This window comes from Thunnus albacares, chromosome 18 (assembly GCF_914725855.1).
Source record: "Thunnus albacares chromosome 18, fThuAlb1.1, whole genome shotgun sequence".
Taxonomy (NCBI): domain Eukaryota; kingdom Metazoa; phylum Chordata; class Actinopteri; order Scombriformes; family Scombridae; genus Thunnus; species Thunnus albacares.
Window position 1 is genome coordinate 24,063,353 of NC_058123.1, and position 21,520 is coordinate 24,084,872.

At 39.6% G+C, this 21,520-nt stretch overlaps 1 protein-coding gene across 1 annotated transcript in view; it reads right to left on the reverse strand.

Moving 5' to 3' along the window:
• The window catches only part of niban2a (niban apoptosis regulator 2a), a 31,802-nt gene that overhangs the window by 3,900 nt on the left and 6,382 nt on the right, over positions 1-21,520 (reverse strand). Inside the window, exons 4-14 of the mRNA XM_044333530.1 lie at positions 19,429-19,557; positions 19,232-19,337; positions 18,587-18,754; positions 10,931-11,046; positions 6,112-6,216; positions 5,837-5,999; positions 3,461-3,648; positions 2,230-2,385; positions 1,871-1,984; positions 1,188-1,295; positions 87-198 (exon numbers count right to left, since the gene is read on the reverse strand). Coding sequence (XP_044189465.1) covers positions 87-198; positions 1,188-1,295; positions 1,871-1,984; positions 2,230-2,385; positions 3,461-3,648; positions 5,837-5,999; positions 6,112-6,216; positions 10,931-11,046; positions 18,587-18,754; positions 19,232-19,337; positions 19,429-19,557 — 1,465 coding nt within the window. The remainder of the gene's footprint in view (positions 1-86; positions 199-1,187; positions 1,296-1,870; positions 1,985-2,229; positions 2,386-3,460; positions 3,649-5,836; positions 6,000-6,111; positions 6,217-10,930; positions 11,047-18,586; positions 18,755-19,231; positions 19,338-19,428; positions 19,558-21,520) is intronic.

Sequence of the window (21,520 nt, forward strand, 5' to 3'; positions counted from 1 at the left end):
ATGTAATTTGACACGACATTGCTAACTACCACTACTAACGCCATGGGCACAGTCATTTCAACATCTTAATGTTTATTGTCCCTCACCCATCATTATGTCCTTGGTGACAGAGTGCAGCACCACCTCCTCAAACATATTTTCCACCAACAGAAAACGGGAGAAGTCCTCGAAGATTAGCTCTTTAAAGCGAGGCAGCTCCTGGAGGGGAAAGGGACAGAGAAGAGGTTCATAAAGCTTTCAGCATTCAATACTCACATTTCAGTTAACGACTTATTGGATTTAATGTTTCTGATCCCCTCAGTTAGCATTCATCTCTGGCCACACCTGCAAGTGTTTTTAGGGAAAGAAGACAAGGTAGTTGAATCATAGTCATACTCACCCACCGGCCAGTGATGCATGCTGATTGAAGGAATCACAAACATTAAATGTAAATGTTTTTAAATGTCAACTAATATGTAGGCACTGATTCAGATGCAGTAGACAGCAATATTAATGAGAAGTATTACTTCTATTTGTATGTGCATATGTTGCATTGCTAATGTTTTTGTTGCAAAATTGCAAATATTTTGTTGTGGGTCAAAAATTAAAAGAAGGCAAAACCACCAAATCGTTCATATATTCTTTGCAATCAGACTGGTTGCATTTTTCAGCAAACTCAGGAAAGCAGAAAGTATGATCTCATTTTAGGGCCAAAAATGCAGCACAGCATACTAATAATAATCCCCTAAACAAAGTCTGTCAATTAGAAACACAATTGCTGCAAATGAGGGAATTGTCGTTAAATCAGATTTTTCTCTTGCCCTATGTTTCTTGTACTGCTGTTCTTAGTGGTGATACTTTCTCTTGTGAATTTTGACACTTTTTAAATTTTGCTGTTGGAACAACTCAGTGGGTCCTGTTAGCTATAGCAAGCCACTGAGCCATTTTTTTTTTTTTTCCTCACTGAAAGTTAAATTACATTTTACTCATGGCTTTGGTTTCTGGGCTAAAATAGAAAGAAAGAAAGGTGGGACTGAATTTCAGAGTACTGTCACCCTTTCATTGTTGGAAAGAGTCATTAGAATTAGAATATATATAGAAGTATAAGTATAAGGTGTATGTGTATATATACTATAAAGCATTCAATATGAAGAGATTATAAAATGAAAAAGGGGTAAGTAAAGTGAGCTGAGTTTGGTGCCACTCACAGGTGAGCAGGATGGCGAGAGCTGCTGCAGCATGTATGGGATGATGATCTGCAGCAGAGCCTCTCTGAAGAACTTCTTGCGCACTGTACTGCTGTCGTAATCATATTTCTGACAGGGAAAGACCAGAAACACAGACAGTAGAGATTACTTAATCATAAAAGCTCTTCTACTCACTGCACAAACCATATTTACCTTAGCAAAAAACACCTTTTAGCATTTCATTCTGCTTCAGCTGTAACCTCAGGTTCCCTCTGAAGATTAATAAAATATACATCCACATGCTGCCTGTCTAAATGAACCTCAAAAAGACTCCTACTGGTGAGTTTTCTGAGTTACTTTGCCCAGATCAAGTCATATAGAAACATGTCATCAGAACAGGCTCATAAGGGAATATCCACATTTAAAAATTATTTTCAGTGTTGTGAGTACCACAATAAACCTTGAGGCAGAAACCTCACTGGTATACTGCCTCAAAATAAATCAATCTGCACGGCGAGCTATCACCAAGGGTAGGTGAAAAATATGTTTTCTGTAAATTAGGTGACCTGTTTTATAGTATTATTGTGATTAATGTGCTGTGACTAAAATAGTGAAAACATTTGTATCAAGTTACACTCTTTACAGTCATCCTTTATCCACCTATCTACTACATTACTTCTCTGTCTTTAATTTCTCTGATTTACCTTGAGAACCCTGTCCTGGCATCGCTGGATGGCCTTGCACATATCGTCTTCTCCCTGGGCATCCAAAGACTGGTGGAGCAGCTGCTCAAATGTGTACACTGCATTGTCCATTTGCTGCCAAAATGAAAACAAATTATAAAGTAGCACAAAGACACAGATCAATGCAGACAGTGATGATAAACCACAGCTCTGCTTTAGCTCACGGTATTTCTTTACAAAATGTCATTCTCTATTTGTCCAGCAGATGGAAGTAGAGACTTCACCACAGACGAGACAGGTTGCTGGGATGAGCTGTCTTACTAGGAATCAGCAAGTCTGTTTTTAAGCCATTTAGACAGAGAAAGGCTGTGACAACTCACCTCCCTCATGAGGATCTGAGCCCTGCTGACGAACACTGAGGGGCTGGAGACGTCGAACCTCTGCTGCAGCCCCTCCAGATTGAGCTGCTCCACCTTCTCGTAGCAGCTCTGCATTTTCACAGGGTGGAATGCGAGCATGGACAGCCTCTCCATGTGCTGAGAGGGAAGACGCATAGAGGAGGGCAACAGTGAGCAAAATGGTAGGGCAGCTGAGGACACTCCCTGACTTTTAATTAAAGACCAGCACTAATGTGACCGAGGCGTCCACTAACACACAGTTTCTTTGCATGCTCTCTAATTCTCCTTTTATTGTAACCAAAAGTCAGACAATACTCTTAACATTCACAAATTATCAGCTTAACCATATTCTCCTGCTAAATTAAGTCTTAACTGGAGTGCCTAACATCCACTTAGAGCTGTCTAACTCATGCAAAGGGATTTTGTTTAAGAAAAGCAGCATATCTAACAGATGTGGGGAAAAAATGGCTTTTCTTGGGTCACACCAAAATGGGTTTCTTGTTACAACTGATGCCACAACTAATACCCATTTAAGCTGCATTAATCAATATTTTTATGATAACACAAAATCAAATTTTAATAACACAAAATGAAATGATTGTGTAATGTGACAGGGGATCACAGTGATGAACCCACAGAAAATTCCCACCAACTCTGCAGCTCTAGGAAGCTTTTTAGCCTCTTTTAGCTCTTTGTTTTGATTTTATAGCAGATATGCTGTATGGTACAGTCTCAGCAGTCAGAAGTAGCAGGCAGCTGTTTTCAGCAAACAAGCTCTGATAAACCTACTGTGCACTACCTGCCCAGCACCAGATGACAGACAGGAACATTCAGCTAAAAAGTTTTTCTCTTAGGATTTGGTGGAGACCAAACAAGCTATAAGGAGAGTGAATATTGGACTTATGTTCATCAGGAGGACACATTCATGAGTCCAAATGAATGATAATGTTGCTTTGTGTCTGCTTAATGCCCTAAGAACTTGATAAGGTAACAATATATCAGAGTTACTCTGTCCCCTAGTGGACAAAAACTGATTAACGCAGCTATAAGATGCTCAACATCCTCAATACTTGCCCGTTTTCTTTCTATATTACCTCGTTTATCAAACAGCTGACAGAGAAGTCAGATTCCTGTGAACCATGTTAACACCTAAATCAAACTGTTACATGACTTCATGTACAGAATGAAAGAGTGAACGTAAAACATGACTCACCTCTCCCAGTCTTTCTTTGCTTCCTCCGTTGAGTGAGTTCTTGCTGATCTCCACCATCTCTCTGAAGAAGACGTCCCTGACCTCAGAGAAACCGCGGCTGGCGGGATCCATCAGGGCCTCCAGGATGGAGCTGATGTAGGGCTGGACGCTGGTCCGCAGGAGCTGCTCCGCCTTGGGCAACACCAGAGCTGCACGCCAGCAGCATCACATAGAGAAAAGAAGAAAAACATATTCATGGTTTGTTAATTGTTAAGTTGCTGCAGCTTGTAAACAATTAACACTCTGCAGATGATGATAAAGAGTCAGTCAAAGCATCAAGAAAAATAAAGGCATAGCTCTGACTGAGAGGAACTGTGCCAAAAGGTTCTTACAATGTACACTGTATTGTTTAATGCCAGGATGAAATAGTAGGTATGCATGTGTTGACTTTAAACAAACGCACTTGGGCAAAAGTGAAAGCCGCAGGGCTTCCATGGAAACAGTGCAACTCGGATTCACTCACATTCTAGCAATTCAACCTCTGTGCCAAAAGAGATCAACAAAATTAACGACTAGGGTTACAACTCTCAAACTTCTGCCCTACCCTCATGTAAGGTGAACCTGCATCATTTGTTCTTCTGACTGTTGTTTCAAGCCTTATCTGTGGGATAAAGTCGGAAACGGCCCATACAGTGCAGGTGATGGAATGCAGTTCTTCCACTTTAGTTCAATGGAAAACCATACACATGAAAAAAAAAAAGAGCAGCCAGTGCTAAGTTGAACTTTTGAATAGAAAGATGACATGCTGACAGACTGATCAAAGAGTGGATGCTTTGGTGCTGTAGAGGTAATCAAACGAGTCTTGAGGAGAAAGTACATAAAGTAAATGAGAGATGGAAAATTAATTACAGAGGGAAGGCCCTTATAGTGCCAAATGTCCAAACAAACTCATTGGAAACTTGAGCCATGTGGCGTTATTCAGTGACCAGACTGATCGCTTCACTGTGCCAATAATCCCTGAACCAGAGAAACCACAGCCACATGTCACTGAGGCAAACAGTAGGAGAACAATGAAGCATGGCTGGAGGTTGGGAAGATCATGTTCCATGGAAAAGTGAGCACCAAGTGAAGCAAATCACTTTGCATAGCATGTTGTTTAGACATGTGTAGCTGAACACTACTCAGGTAGTATTCTGTTAAAATATGCCTGTCTGCATCTGTTTCTGTCTTTCTTTATTCCTTCCCTCCTTCCTTTCTATCCATTGCTCCACATTACTCTGGTTCTTACAGCCTCACTTACTCACTACAGCTATCTACAGCTGTTCTATTATAAATAAGTGATTGCCTCTTCAGAGTCAGTTTTCACAAGTACAGACTTCCCAGTCAGTATGGTTTTTGCAATTTACAGGTGAAACCACATCTAGGTGTAAAGGGTAAAAACTGTGATTTGGTTCACAGCACAAACTCTCAGTGAACAATCTTCTTTACTCATGAGGTTCTTTCAGAGTATACAGATGTTCCTCTCTGGCATCTTCTGTGTTGCGTCCTGTAAGCAGTGGAAGTGGTGCACAGACACCACTGGACCCAACTGGTCCTGACAATGATCAGTAAACAATCACATTCTTTGTACTTGATGAATAGTCAACCACCATCTTAAATTCATGCAGGCCGTTAGCAGATGTTGAGTAGTCAACTAGACTGCAATGAATTTGCTTGATGCAACACATTGCCAACTGGTGGACTGAATATCTACTTCAACAAAGGGGACATTCTGCAAAAGACCCAAACAAAAGATCCTACATGGTGGGCATGTCTATACAAATTTTGAATCTGGATAAAGTCTAAAAAGTGATACAGTATGGAATCACAACCCAACTTCAAAGCACTTCCCTTTGTTTTGTTCAAAGAAAAAGCTGAAGTATATCTCTTACTGAGGTTTTCAAATCACACAGATGCAGGGGTCGATAAAACTACCCCAAAAACAAGCACTTACTGCATTGAGAACCAAAAGTGAAAGATTTGTTAAACATCTGCAGTAGGTTTCATGTAACTCTTCTTTCAACAGCATTTCAGTGACTATACTCCATTGTGTAGTTAGCACCTGCTTTACGTTTAAACAGTAATATAAATGCTGTTGAAACAGTTTTCTGAAGTGCTGGAATATGCAGAATGTGCCTTACCATCATTTACCGCAGTGTGGCCACAATATTTAAACATATAGATGTAAATGCGTCTGTTTGCCTTCTGTAAACACCCTATAATTGTATTTTTAGGAAGCACCATGAGACATTCTCTGTTAATTTATCATATTTAACCTATTAAGACAAACTCAAAACAGGAAGATTAGTTTTCCAAAAGCCATGAAGAAGACTTGGTTGCATGTTGATATTCAGTCACCTCGTATCTTGCCGCTGACGTGTTCTTTAGATGTGATGATCTGATCCATGTCAGTTCTCAGTCTGGCGTCCAGTGGACCTCTCTGAGCCTCACAGGCTTCCACCAGTGCCTCATACTGACCGGTAGTCTGGGACAACACCTGCTTGTACACCGCATCAGAGATCTGGAGGAGAGAGTCGTTCAAGAACATGACTGGTTTGGACTGGTGTTGATTCTCTCCTGTGCTTTTACAGGAGAGAATCTGCTGCACGCTGTACGGTATGACAGGAACTCACCAACATCCAATTTCTCTGTCTCTGTTGCATCTTCCCTTTCAGGCGAGGGCCAATCACATTTCTCAGCTCTGGTTGGAGGGTCTCCATCACCAGATTAGCCAGAATCTGCAGCCACACACACACACACATACACAACACATCTATTTACTTAAACACGTTCATGTTGTTTTATATTTTGTGCATTTTTATGTGCAAGTAAAATAAACAAAAAAGAAAAGAAAGAGATCCTGTCTGGCTAACCTTGCATAAGTTTATAATAATTATGACTATGCAATATATATATATATATACAGTACATATATATACTATGAGCAGTGAGGTCAGCCCTCATCAGTTATAGTATGTTATTGTTTCTACGTCAATGTGCCAACTGGGTTTTTTTTTTTGGGGGGGGGGTTTGACTAGAGGTGTAGTCAAAAAAAATAAACAACTAATATCCTCCACCCAAAGAAAAACAAAAATAAGCCTTAAAAAAGTGCAGCCTGTCTTTCCTGTGTGGATACAGTGGAGCGATTGAGATGATACACAGCTGGATACAGAGAGACAGGAAGGCTGGTTTTAGTGGTACTGCCCTCACAACTCACACATATAAATTTAAGCACTCCTTTATTTAGACCTCCTGTGCACCTCCATGAGGTTTTAACTAAGCTAAAGTAAATATTTGGGGAAACATGTTGCCGGGTAATGAATGACTGTAACAAAAGCATCATTTATTTTTCCACATGGACAAACAGAAGGGCCTGGCAAACAACTGTTAGTTGTTTAAGGACACAAAACTTCATGGAAGTAGCGCCACGTAGTGAAACAATGCTTTCTCTGTGTTACCTTGCACTGTGGACCAGGTTTTCTTTTTTTGTAAAATATCATATTATATATATTAGCAAATTTATAAACCAAACTCCATATATTTGTGCCACTTTTAACATCCAAATAAGCCAAAATTTTTTCTGAAAATTGTAGGACTTTTTTTTAGAACTTTTTTAATATCTTGAGCACCACTTTTATTCAGAATATTATCATTTTTCTTGTGTTTTATCAATATTTGCATGTGTTAATATCATGTATTCTCTGAGTAGCTGCTGTATATTCTGTTTACTGAAACAGCACGCTGAAATTTCTTTAACTTTTTCCACACACCATACTAATATGCTTCAAGTATTGTATATTTAACGCACCTTACGTTAAAAGGCGGTCTATTTAAACCGTTGGTCATCGCTCACAGCTTTGTTACTCTGCTCATTTAAAAACTGCTGTGTTTCTGCTGTAAACACTTTATGAAACTGACTGTTTCTAATATAGCATTTTTTAGTCAAGATCGCTTGTCAAACAGTCTGACCATGTTGCTCCAGGACTGTTTTGTGGAAGAAATGATTTGTTTTGATCCTTCCTCCTGTCCTTCTGTGAATGTTCCCTGGTTGTTGGTTGTATCACCTGTAACCTTCAACAAGTAGTCAAGTGAGGATTTATATGATGGGTGCAGTTAACTGGTCACCCAAAGTCACATTTGATTCAATGAATTTTTGGTACACAGTATGTATAAGTTCAAAATGAGTCATCAACCATATGAAAATGTTTTACAGTAAGAGGAAAGAGAGATTTTGATTAGAAATGCACGATGTTGGATTTTTTTGCCGATATCCGATATGCCGATATTTCCAACTCACTATGGCCGATTGCCGATATCAATATATGCACATATTTTTTTCCAGATGGCTGAGGAGACTATTATGCATGCAATAGATTGTACTAAGTATGATCAAGAAAGACAACGTATGAAGGAAGAATTTAGGAAGCCTTAAAACTTTAATGAATCTGCCAAGTGGTAGAGTTTTAGAGTAGAGTACAGTAGAGTTTTCATTGAGTTCATTAGACAGACAGGATTAATGTGTAGGATTTAATCTCTGGTCTACACTCCGGAGCAGAAGGTGGCAGTAAGGCACCTAATATGCTGGTTGCCAACTGCCCTTATAAACCAAAAAGTTTTTTTTTCCAAACAGAGTGGTACATCCTGTCAGCTGAGGTGTTTCCTATCTGTGCGGCCGAACTTTGCAGCTCCTCAACTGACTGTTTCTCCCTGACGGTCCCGTTGCTTCCTCCTCACACAGCTAGCTAGCCTCTGCTAGCTAGCTGCTAACGTTAGCCCCGGTTCTGTATGTGGATCCAACCAGACCACCGAGCCCCGGTTTGTTATTCAAGTTAAAGTGGGAAGAAGCAGCGGGTCTGACGGGCAGCTTAAGTGAAGTGGAGCCTGCAGAGGAAACACCGGGACCGTTGGGGTGAAACAGTCCATGTAGGGACGCACAGTAAGGCGGTGGAGGAGATCATAATCGGCAGAAATGGCCGATGCCGATATTTCATTTTAGAGCTTTTATCGGCTGATACCAATGACGTGCTGACAGTATCGTGCATCCCTAATTTTGATATAAAAATTTACATATATTTGGCATATAACAAGGGACAACTGATCAATTAACACAAGGACCCATAATAAGAACTGTGAAAATGTATTTTTTTATTTCATTATGTCTAAAGCCAGCAGCTAGCAAGCTAAGCTAGTTGAAGTCTTCCTGCCCTGCCGTCACCTACTTGGTACTGTGAGGTCTATACCCGCTTCTCTTCACTGAGGTAAGCATTTGCTGCTTGTGTCATTATAAAATGCCAGACTACTGTGTGCCTTGGCTGTGGCCTTGGCTTAAATTGCTGTTTGTGTGTGTGTAATGTGAGTAAACTATGAGGTTAAAATGCCTTTTCCACAGCAGACATTTTTATTTGTCTTAGTAGGAAAGCACAGGTGTTTCTAATTAACGACGGCATCTTCAAGCTAAAACTGAAGCAGCTAAATGGAATTCAGCAGTCATTAATTTGATCACTCACATCTGTGATTTTCCTGTCAAGATGTCAAAAAAACCTATTTGCTTATGTTCCATGTCTTGTTTACTGGCTGTTAATTTCTGCTTGTATGCTGCTGCCAATGTTCTGTTTTTCCATTGATACTTATTGTGCACTGGTTACTTCTTGTGGCGTCACAGCTCTTTTGCATTTGGTTATTGTTTGGTAGGTGCATTACGGTGCTGTCATGCAGTTAACAGTGGTGAAATATAAAGACTCATGTTTGATGATGGATGTTGTGGGCTGATTTGGTCTTGCTGGTTTTTGTTTTGCAGCATCTCTTCTTGGCTCATTGCAAACTCTGAATATAAGCAGAAGGTAATATTGTAAACTAGCTAAATCTTAACTGCTAATCTCTTATTCCATGTTAAGTGCTGTTTTTACTTTCCGCTTTGCTCATTAAGGTTATATCCATGTACTAATGGTCAACTGCTGCTTTCAGTATGTTTCTCTTCTACAATCACACGATAAATAAAAAACCCACAGGAATGTCTAAAAGGGAGAGGCCTCTATATTCTCCCAAAAGTACTAACAGCACTTTCATCTGCTCCAGCTAACTTTATTCTTTATTACATTAGGAAAAGCACACTGGAGACCAAATTATCTCTTTGCCAGGTACAGATTATGATTCCTCTGTACTACCCTTTATAGTTTACCTGTACTTGTCAATCTGGGCTGGAAACATTGTACCATTCTTAATGTAACAGGAGCAGATGACAGAGAGAAACTGGGATATAGACAGGAAGCATAGGCATCAAGTAAGGAAAAGGTGACCAACATAAACACACAGAATGATTCTGAAGCTCTAGCAGGAGTCTGAAAGGAACCTATTCAGAGGAAAGACTCCAATCAACAGTGTTTGTGTATGCTGGTATGTTGAGGGGTGGGGTTGTGTTGCTGACAGTCTCTTTTAAGGTTGTATGTCAATGCATTCTTGTTCTTTAGTGGGAGGAGAGGGTGTGTGTTCATGATGCATGATTGTTTGAGCTAAATTCCCTTAGAAAAAGTTTGTCTCTGGGAAGCAGCCCTGCCTCTTCCAGTGTGTGTCATCCATCATTTTGGCCTCACAAGAGGTTGAACTAAGGCACTGATCTGAACTTTGGACAATCATTCACAAGGACTGTTATGATATTGTTCCTGAAAATCTCTTTTAAATTGTCACCTGCGGCAAACATGCAGTTTGAGTCACAATATCCTCATTGTTAGTCTACCTCCCAGGAGAGAAACATAAACTATATCAGGGGCTTGATCTTCTGAAGGATGTGGCCCATGAAGGTGGGTCCCCCTGAGAACCTGCAGGCAGGGCTGAACCTGAACTACTAATGGTGCATTCAGGTACTCCTCAACAACTTGTAATGTCAAACATTTCCAAGTGTCATCAGGACTTTGCCATCAAACAACAACCAGCAATGTGTTAATACTTGATTTTCATTATATTCATCCTGCCTGAGTCACAAAAGGCCTTTTCAAAGCAAACATTTTGACTTGTCAGGAAAAGCACAGCTGTTACTAATAACATTAATGATGGTTCTCTTATATTCAAGCCATGACAGTGTGACACTGAGCCAACATGCATCATACCAGGAAGGAATACATGCATCTATTGTTATATGTTACGCTATATGTTAATCTATTAGTTACACCTCTCTTTCTCCTACTGTGACATTTCAAAATGTCTTCTGAGAAAAAAGCAACTGATCATTGCACAATAGATTGACCATTCATGTCTTTCAACTTAGGGCTGGTGGTGTGACAATATAAATGTGTCAACCATCAGATTCTCTAGTGATTTTCCATAAACCTCACTGATATCAATATCACAATATAACATTATATGACATCGGCTTTGTCAACCTGTGATGACATATTTGGTCAGAGAATTGCAAACCATCTATACTGTGATTAAACAAAGACCCTGACTGTGTCCCACCTGTGGGGGCGCTCCGCACATCATCTCCCAGGTCCCATAGTGTCCCTTGGCTTGTCTGTGAAGTCTCACGGCATCCGTGAAGGCTGGCGTCTGAACAGTGCACTTCTCTGACAGACCTGTGTGGTGCAGGAGAGAGTAGAGCAGATGATTGATAACGTTCTTCAAGAGAGGATGATGTGGGCTGAAATCTTAGTAGCAGGATGGTGGGATGCATATTTTTGGTATTTGATGATTTCTATGTATTTAAGTAAGGTGTCAGAATACTTTGCAGTAATAATAGATGTTATCTTGGTATAAATTGCAAACAGCCGTTGCTGAAGCTGTTTCCATAACATCTGAGTTGTCAGTTATGGAAACATCGGACATTGGACAGTCAGGCGGTATGAATTTGGCAAGTGGTAGGCTATATTCAGTAGCAGTTGCTGGAGTGTTGGACAACAAATGCAAACCATGTCATCCCCCAAAACAGGAAGATGTCGTCTTGTTGGTGGACAGATGTCATGTGGTCGCTATGGTTACTGCCCCTCCCAGTTGACAGGACAATAGAAAACCACTCTGGAACAAGCGTGTGTTTTTAGGAAGTTGGTTCTTATCACGTAGTCATGTGGCTATGTTTATATGATGAAAATACATCAATAGCTGAAGTCAAGAGCTGCCTCTCTCAAGGCCACGGCACATGGGACACCAAGTGCTGAAAGTCATACATCCCTAACAAAAGAGTATAAACAGGTGTATGGAATAAAGCATCCCTATAATTAGCAGTTTGCCCTTCAGAGCAGTCCTGTCCTTAAATAAAAATGGCTAATGCATTGGTTGTGTTTTCTCCTCTAACAACAAAAAAAAAGGCAAACCTTCTGACGCACAAATTTGTAATTAAAGGATATGTTTGCTGTTTTTCAACCCAGCCCTTATTGAAATACCATCATTCCTTCATCACAACTTCAACTACAGCCGCAATGACTTCTTTAAAAAGTTTACTCCTCTGCTGCCGCTTTTTACTGCACTTTACTTTAAGTTATTAAGTTAAGTATTTCCATTTTGCCATGGTGGAAGAAATATTTAGACTTAAGTAAAAGTGGATATACTGTACTAGTATAATACAGATTACTGTACTACAATAATACATATTTTTCTACTGGAATGACCAGCCCAGATACAACTCACGTTTATTTAAAATTTAAGACATCACAGTAAGAACAGGCTATGTTGTCATCATGATGTCATTACAGGCATTACAACCACTGACATCTCAAACATGTGATGCTTATAACATGCTGAAAGGCAGCTGAAAATATACCCAAAAAGTGAGAAGGAAGTCACATGTCTGCACTTTTTTTAATGTGGAATTGTGTGGCTGTAATTTTTTATATTGTCAAGACTCTGTAGCCCCACCTGTGGGCCAAGCAGGCTTTCAGACAAAAAAAAAAAAACAACAAAGAAAAAGGAAAATTGAAAAATAGGCAGTGTAAGAAAAAAACAAACAAGGCTGTTGTGGACACTGCAGCATCTGTTCTTGCTTTTTTTTTTTTTTTTTTTTGTGGCTGATTCCTCCAGAGATGTCAAGAGATGAAATGATAGAAGTATGAAAGTTTCCAGTGTAGCAAATAAAAGGTGAATGGATGGTTTATCCACAGCACGCCAAAGTGATAATCTGTTCTCTGTGAGCTTTGTCATACAAGGGCATCAATGTGTATTTGCGTGTCTTTGGTCTGAGTGTCTTTCAAGTTGTTTTGTCTGTGTCTGTAAATCTGTGACTCAGAGGAGGCTGACAAAGACAGGAAGTGACCAAGGAGTGAGGCCAGACAGGAAGCCGTCTCTGCTTTCGGCTCACTAACTCTGCGTTGACAGGCGGAGGGTCGGGAGTTAGCTTGTCTTGGCACAAGTTTCCATGAGAATTCACTGGACACTAAAGTTAGAGGCGCAGTGGGAAAATAACCACACAGACTTCAGCCATGTTGGCAGGTGACCAGCCATCATTTGGAGGTCAAATGTAGGGAAAAGTGTCTGAAGGTGGCAACAGGCCGATTGATGGTTTACCAAAAAGTTCACAGATGAAAACATGCATGTCAACACCAACCACAGAGCCTTGTCCAACCCTGCTACTGGTCCACGGTCCAGCAGCTGCCACCACTGGGATACAACATTCAGCCTTGCTGTTTGCCGCTTGGTCTTGACCCTTTACAATCCAAATCTCTGTCTGATTCATTGAATGTTGGAAAATAGATTCACACAATGTCAATCTAAAACTTCAATTATTAGACAGAAAGTGTTTCCAAGAGCAAATCTTTTAGGATATAAACTAGAGTTAGGGACAGATCACCAGGGTGAAATGGCTGACATACATTCTCAGCTTGTTGAAATTTCCTCTTGGTACCAGCAGAAAAAGGAAAATATTTTTTGACGACCTGCCAGGCCTGTAAACCACTACACATTCTCCATGTGTCTGAACCAAGCTAGATCAAGGAACAGATTACATTTTCTCTGTGCTGTGTGTGTGTGTGTGTGTTTGTGTGTGTGTGTATGTGTGTGTACTATGTATAAATAGAACATGTGGCAGCACTTATCACGGTCTCTTTATTTGAGGCATTTCCCTCCCTGCCTTGCTCACCACACTCTGGTTGGTGGGATTTTAGCAGCAGCCGAGGACAAGTTCCCAGGCCTTCAAATCTACAAATGTTTGTCTGAGTTGAATACATTTGACATTTTAAAAACCTATTAAGCTTTTTGGATGTCAAATATGGTCTGATGGGACTTAAGCTGCAGGCCACCTGCCTTCACGTTAAGATTTGAAAAAATTTCGTTCAAACACTGCTGCTGCTCCCATTGACACGCATGAGTAGGGTTTCACCATATGGTGCAGCCCTACGGAACCAGCCAAACCCACAGTCCAATAAACACACATGGACACATACCATCAGCCGCAGACATCACAAACACATGAATGAATAAGTCTTAACATGCGATTTTAGCAGATGCCTGCCTCCAGTAGCAGCGGATAAGCTAATGCTGGACGCCCTGTATTTGTTTATATATTGTATTGTATTGGTATATACACACTCTCTGTCAACACTACTGTATAGAGAACATAAACGTCAGCATTTTGAATCATGTAGCTGAGAAGCACACTGCTCTGCTACCGACGAGCCATAAACCTGCATTGAAATGTTCTTTTATCGTCCTTTGAATGTGCACATCGCAGGTCTCCTCTTGCTGAGTGGAATTAGTCTGAGGTCTGTGGATCAGAGCAGAGGGTTGGTGGCTGGGTTTAAAGGCTGTGGGGGTGGAGAGTCGGCCATGATTGATGGCTCTCCAGTGGCCTGGCGGCAGCTCAGTGCAGGGTCTGACTACTAATGTGATGCCCTGCAGCATCAGACTGCTGCCTGCTGGCCTGATAGCAACAACTGGAGCCATCATTAAAGTTGCAACTGATGATTGTTTTCATTGTCGATTAATTTATCCTATCTATTGAGAATTCATTGATTAAAGTAACATCTGAAAATTGCTTGTTTTGTCCGTCCAAGAATCCAAAATCCAAATATATTCAATTTATAATCATAGAAAACAGAGAAAAGCAGCAAATCCCCACATTTGAGAAGCTGGTATTTTTGCTTGATAAATGATGAATTAAATGATAAATCAGTAATCAAAGTTGTTGTCTAACATTGATTCATCATTGTCACATCATTCTACCTTTACAACAGACTCCATTATTGTAGCTCAAGCATCCAGAGCAGTCAGACAGATTTAACTTAGGCCTAAATAAATCCCAAGTTAAATTATGCTACCTAAACCATTTATTTTGAAGTATAAATGAAGATGAACAGTAAAGTTATTACCAAACTGTATGTTGAAAAGCTCAAAGCTCCATTGTAAAGCTGAATTTATACCAATCTTTCAGTGACAATATTGGAGTGTAAAATGTTTAACGCTCTCCCTGTGAATCCACTAAGAGACGGGCTTTTAGTCTTTTTATACGCACACTTCTATCTCTAGCCTTGTTGGGTTGTACACATGTAATTCAGCCTCTGACGGTCCCTTTCAGCAGCATAATGGCCGCTGGCTTTTAATTCTGTGGTGGTGTGCATTCAGACTGAAAGGTGGACCAGTCAGATGGGTTGCGGCTTCTTGTGCGATGAGGTCACCTGTAACTGAGCTGATACACAGAGCGCTTTGCAAATCATCCTGTTGAGGCGATGCAAAGCAGCTACTGATCGTTTTATTGGTCAGCTATTATGGATAAAACAATAGGCACTTTAGTACATTCAAATAGATTAAACTTATCAAAGCCAGCTGAACAGTGGCTGTGTTCAGTTGAGAAACTGCTTTGCATGAAGTTTCTGTGCTGCAAACGGTTTATTCTTTATTGGCATTGCAACTTTCTTTAAAGCGCCGAATTCACTGGTCAATTTCTGTATTTTTTGATGGCCTGTACACCCTGACAACATTTCTATTAACAATTTAATATCTAAAAAGTGTTCATTCTGACATACTTGACCAGGAACTCTTTCAAATCTGCCCTATTGGAAATGGTGGCATGTACACTAAGTGTAAATGTGTTTCCAGTGAGTTAAAGGAACTGCAGAGAGGACAGGGGTCAGGCTGTTATCACCCCCAGGAAAAGTCTTTTACCGGTTCTGGTTTTCTTCAAAATATCGACATGACAGAGGCGAGACTGGGCGTGTCAACACAGGCCAAAAGCATGAATGCCAATCCACACAGAGAGCAACGTAGTTAACCTTTACTTACAACATCTTCCTGGAGGCCAGCCTGCCACAGCTGGAATGTACGGAGGCTTTTACTGAGCATGCCCAAACAGGTGGAGTTGGGAAGTAATGCATGAGCTCAGCTGGATACAGACAGAGGCTGATCTTGTTTTACAGTCAACAAATGTGTGCACTAAAGTTGGTATTTGGTTTTTAATTAATTTTAATCTGCACCCAGGTTGGTTTTGGCTAAGACTTAAACCTAAAATGAAGAAATGAAGCCTCTGTTTTTTTTGGCTCCTCTGACTTCTGGGCTCGTACTGAATGTTTTCAAACCAATACTGATGATAGATAGCTGCTAGCTTTGTCATGTGTGGTTAATCAGAACACTTTGAATTCATGCAACACAGTTGGTTGGCGTAATAGTTGACTAAGTGCTAAACAAGACTAAATCAGGTTGGACAACTTTTTCAGCCTGGTGATAAGCTTCCAGTCAATGTATTGTTTCATTTGATACATGGCATGAAGTTTTGCTGTATTGGTCATGATTTAGGATTTTCTAGGATTTAACTTGGTGGCTTTAGACAAACTTTAGTGCGCGGGTGCCCTCATCTTTCTGTAGTGATTTGATGCAGCTGACTTGATGTTCTATGACTCCTTTTGCATGATGACCCATCCTAACAATCTCTTAAAGCACAGTTACAGATACTTAAGCCCTAAATTAGCTGTCTTGTGAGGAAAGCTGTTGAAATATAATAGCACTAACAATACAAACAGAATTATAATTATGTGCGTGTTAATGCCCACAGGCATGTAAATCCACATGCTTCTGTATGTACTGTGCATGACTGAAAACTAGGGTCAGCTAAAGTAAAGCCTTATCTTTGTTTTATTTCCCTAAAATTAAATAAAACCATATGTGTGAGTGCTTTTTGGCTAAAATAATTTATAGACAAGATGTGCTTAATATCTTTTGAAGTCATAATAGTTATATAATGATTAATAATAATGTAGAGAAGGTATATTAGGTAACATGTGGTTAGTGTTGTCTGTACAGTAGCAAAGTAAAAATGTGGATTTATTTAAAACGATGTGTAATTATATGGATTTTAAATTAAAACATATCTGTAATAGAAAAAATGAATATAGCCAGTAAAGGTCCACATTACCTGAAAGTTTATTGTAAATTAAAACTTTACGGTGGACCTTAATAAATAATCTGTTCTTGATCTACAATTTAACATAAACACCACCTGCCTTTGCAGCCCGAAGGATCCAAACAAGCCTGATCACGTTCCCTGCAGCAGCCTTTTTTCTATGACTGAATCTCTAAAGCTTTGTATTTTTATCTCATCTACCCCAAGTTTCCCATTCATTGTGATTCTCTTTGTCACGTCTAAATAAAGCGCACACTAAATGTGAGCTCACATCCACGTGTACGCGCGCACATAACCACAAAAATGTAACTTGACTCTCTTCCAGTGAAGGCAGCATGTGGACTCCCTGCGTTGCACTGCTAAATGTAAATTTAAATATACCCGCCAATTAAAAGAGTATAATTTGAAGTCAACACGCCATGTGGCAAACAAAGTCTGGAAGCAGGCCGATCACTTAAACCAATTCGGATTCTTGCGGTATGACAACATGACAAAAAAATGGATGACATTATGTTTTTCACATCCTCTGGCATGACTCTGTCTTTTGTCTCTAAACACAAAGACACGAGTCATGTCCTCAAAAGAAACCTCGATAGCAGATCAAGAGTAGTTCGCCACCCTCATAAAACAAACATCTACTAATGTGCAACCAAATGCAAAATGCAGTATCGTCCAAAATACCATCAATTCACAAATACAGGCCAGAACTTAAATCACTGTGGCATATACAAACAAATAAAGGCGGGAAAAGTCTAGAAAAAAATCGAATAAAAGTGAAAAGCAGCAACTTGTTACCAGTTCACTATTAAAGCTTTTGATAAACGCGTCATGTTGAAATGTGATAAGCTTGACTTTTTAGGATTGTTTTATATACTGGGACTCTGGATTTGCTTCTTTTCTCCTTTCAATGTATTTTTTAAATTTTTATAGTTCCTGTCATCAAGTACTTGTATCCTGGAAGAAAACCTCTTGTGCTGTCACATCACTATACTAATGACCTGTATTATAATGCTTCAATGTCCAAAAATTATACTCTATTTGCAATGATTAAAAACAGCAAAAATCAGCAAAACATCACATTTGAGAAACTGTGACCAGAGAATATTTGACATCTGAATGACTAATTGATTAATAATTAATTTTGTGTTGATTGACAAATCAATAAACTGGCTGATGGTTTCAGTACTAGAAGAGGTTACACTCTGAACTGCTGGAAGGTTTTTATTGTGAAACAGAAACAGAAAGAGTTGTGTTTGCACAGCAAACATCAAATTAGAAAATGGTAAGCTTTTCACTAAATACAGTCAAATATATAACAGGAAAATAGAAGAAAAGCCAGTCTTGCCTGTCTAAAATGAAAGTCTGCTTCTATTTTCAGTTGAGTAAATAACGTCCCCACCCGCTATCAGTGTGAGCGTTGCAGATTCTCTGTCTGGGCTGTACAATATGTAACATTTATAGCTTTGATCAAATGACAACACGTCACACTGTAACCAAGCAAATACAAATAAAGAAACAAATAGACATTATTCCTGCAGTGTCTCACCTTCACAGACTAACCAGCTCACTCAGATGGCATGTAAAGGTTTCATTCACGCCCTTGCCTGAGACACCGACAAAGGTGAAGAGACAGACAGAGAGTCTGCTGTATGTACTGTAGTTTCTACTCTACTCACCGTTTTCAATAAATAATCTGAATCCCATTAATTGAAGATCTTTTCTAGTGCTCTTACTGCTTCCTTTCTACTTTGGTAAAACATTTGTGTACTTCACTGTGTGCTTGTGTGTATTGTTACCATTGTTACTGTGTCTGACGCAGTCCTGCAGCACAGCGTGCCACTTCTTCTGCTCCTTCTCTGTCAACACACAGAAGTAGTGGTGGCGGGCGTATGGGTGCCACAGGATGAGGGGAAACTGAGTCGCACACTTGATGAATGGATGACTGCCCACTTTGGCCTTGATACCTACAATAAGTCACATGACAGGAGGAGAATGAGAAACTCTTTTCCCTCTTTGTTTAATAAGATTTAGAAAGTGCTTCACAGATGATAACGACAAAGAGAATATATATTAAATATCAGTTGATTTAAAAAAGTTAAATTAAACAATGACAGATTTTGCCCATTTTCTGTCTTGATTTGATTTTGCACATCATGGCCAAATTGATTGATTGATCAATTGATTTTGTTTCAGATGAATACATTTGGGGGAGAGCGAGAGATGTACTGAGATATAAAGAATAGAGAAAAAGAAAAAAGCAAGAAAAGTACAAAAGAATAAATACACAGAAAGTTATTTAGTGGGTATCCATCCATTTCATCCAACAAAACTCAACTGATTTATGAGTAAAACTATTGCAGACTGATGATATTACATCAGTTATACAGTATTTTTAGTCATATATACAGTACATAGTCATTATTTCTCTCTTACTGTCCTACCTGGCAGGCTGGTGTTAATCAGCTCCATGTACTCCTCCATGGAGGTCAGGGCCTTGTACCCAGCACAGTTGATGGTTACTTTTGGGTGCAGGTGTCGTTCATGTGCCTGTTAGACAGACAGAAAAACACACCAAACAGTTTTAACACAAGTGTCCAAATCAGCAAACTAAACAGCAGTTCAGCAGAACCGTACTCACTGCTTTGCTCTCATAGAGGCTGATGGTGTAGCTGTTTGGCACGTGCACAAAGCGATTCCTCCACTTCCGATTCTCCTCCAGGTATTGAAACAGACTCCCTGAGAAGATTGAATGGCCTGCCAGGGGGTCCTGAAAAATCACACATTAGCCATTTTTAGTATGAAATTACTGTGAGATATCAAGCGCAATAGGTGCAGACATTAATGAGATAAAGTTAAGTTTCATTAGTCTCACAAATTATTATTTTTTCTTCATTTTTTCCATTTCCTCTTCAACTGTTCCAAAGTCTTGAAGCTTACTTTGTGTTTTCAAATGTGCAGAGGTGGAGATTTTTACCCGAAAACACAAGTGTTTACACAAGGAAATACACCACCCGCTTTGTTTTCAGATTTCCTGTTTTATATCTAATAATCCTGTAACTCAGACCGCTCAGAGAGGAAGGAAGGAACGAGCGCAGAGGCGAGCAGCAGGGCTGAAACATAAAGAGGTGCTTGTGTGTTTGAAGTCCGGCTGGCTGCTGTTTGTTTGCCTGAAAATGTTAAATTGTGGATTTTGTGTCCATGAGTGACAGGGTCAGTGGGTCCTCTTGCAATGCACACAGCTCATAAATGTTTCCAGTAAAGAAGTCAAAATAAAAATAGGGAGAAAATGCAAATGAGGTGCTGATTATGCATCCATCTACTGTAAGTAAACAAACAAGTGGTTAAAATGCAGTGTTTGTCCTGAAAACGGTGTTTTTATGATACAAATGTCAGACAGATTTTTGTGCTATTATATATTATTGTATATTTCTACTCCAATATTTTTAAATCATCAAAGTAAACACGGATGAATTTGCAAATTGTTTCTGTGTGTTTGCACAGGGTTGGTTCACATGTGCAGTTTGTTTTGTACGTTTGTGTCACAATCACACACAAGCAGCTGTCCTCCACATAGAGAAGAGAGGAGATGAACTGCCATAACAGGATTCCAAACAGCATCTCTGTTCATGTGTGAAATGTGCTCCACTTTCCCTTTTCGCTGATTGAAAACGTAGACAAAAGTGAGACCTTCAGTGCATTCAGTGACCAAAAAGATGAGAGGAATACAAAAACTACAGAGTGGTAACGCAGAGGGCTTGCTCTTTAGGTAACGCACTGGTACACAGACCCCCATGAATGAGCTCATTCATGCATTGTATATAACAGCATGTTCTGTTGGCCTGACAAAGCCCATACTGATGCAAATCTGTTGTGCACAAATCATTTAGCTACAAACACCGGTGTAAATTTGTTCATATTAAATACAAAAACATCCTGTTAAGATGGCAGAAAGGAAGCTGGAAATAGTCAAATTAGTCAAGTTAGGGATGTGTGGTGGCCTGGAGGTTACAGAGCTGACCATGAACTTCAACGTTCCTGGTTCAAATCCAGCTGGAGACCTTTTGAAGTATGTTGTTCCTCACCTCTCTCTACCCCGGCTTCCTGTCATCTCTCTAGTGTAATCTCCCTAATAAAGGCATAAAAATGCCAAAAGCTAGTTAGAATGATAAATAACAAAGTTTGATAATTAGACCAAATAAACCATAATAATTCTAATATAACAAACCACTCTGGATATAATTCTTCAGTTAACAAATAACATCAGGGAAAAAACACACAATTCTTGGATGACAGGAAGTTTTATCCCCAACAGCAAGATGCATCCACATAGATGGGAATCTTGTGAACTGGTTTATTACAAATTCATCATTACTATAGATAATAGTAAAACTGTACTCACCTAGTTACGATTAGACAGATTAGCCCTCAACTTAGCCAAACTTACTGAGACAAACTGTAAAAATATTACCTCAACTGTTTGTTGCATCACAACAAACATCTATCTGGTTCAACTGTCACCTGCCATACATGTCATAGTGTGTTTTCTTGTACAGTGAGGAATTATTATCAACATTGTGAGTGTGCTCACTTTCACGGTAATATTGAAAGTAGTAAAACTTTCAGTTTAATCTGGATACACTGTTGTTTCGTTTACAGCCTGTCTTGTGCTTGTGTTTGTTGCCCTGTTAAGATTTTGTTGTAGCGACTTCCTGTTTTTCCAGGTCTCAGTA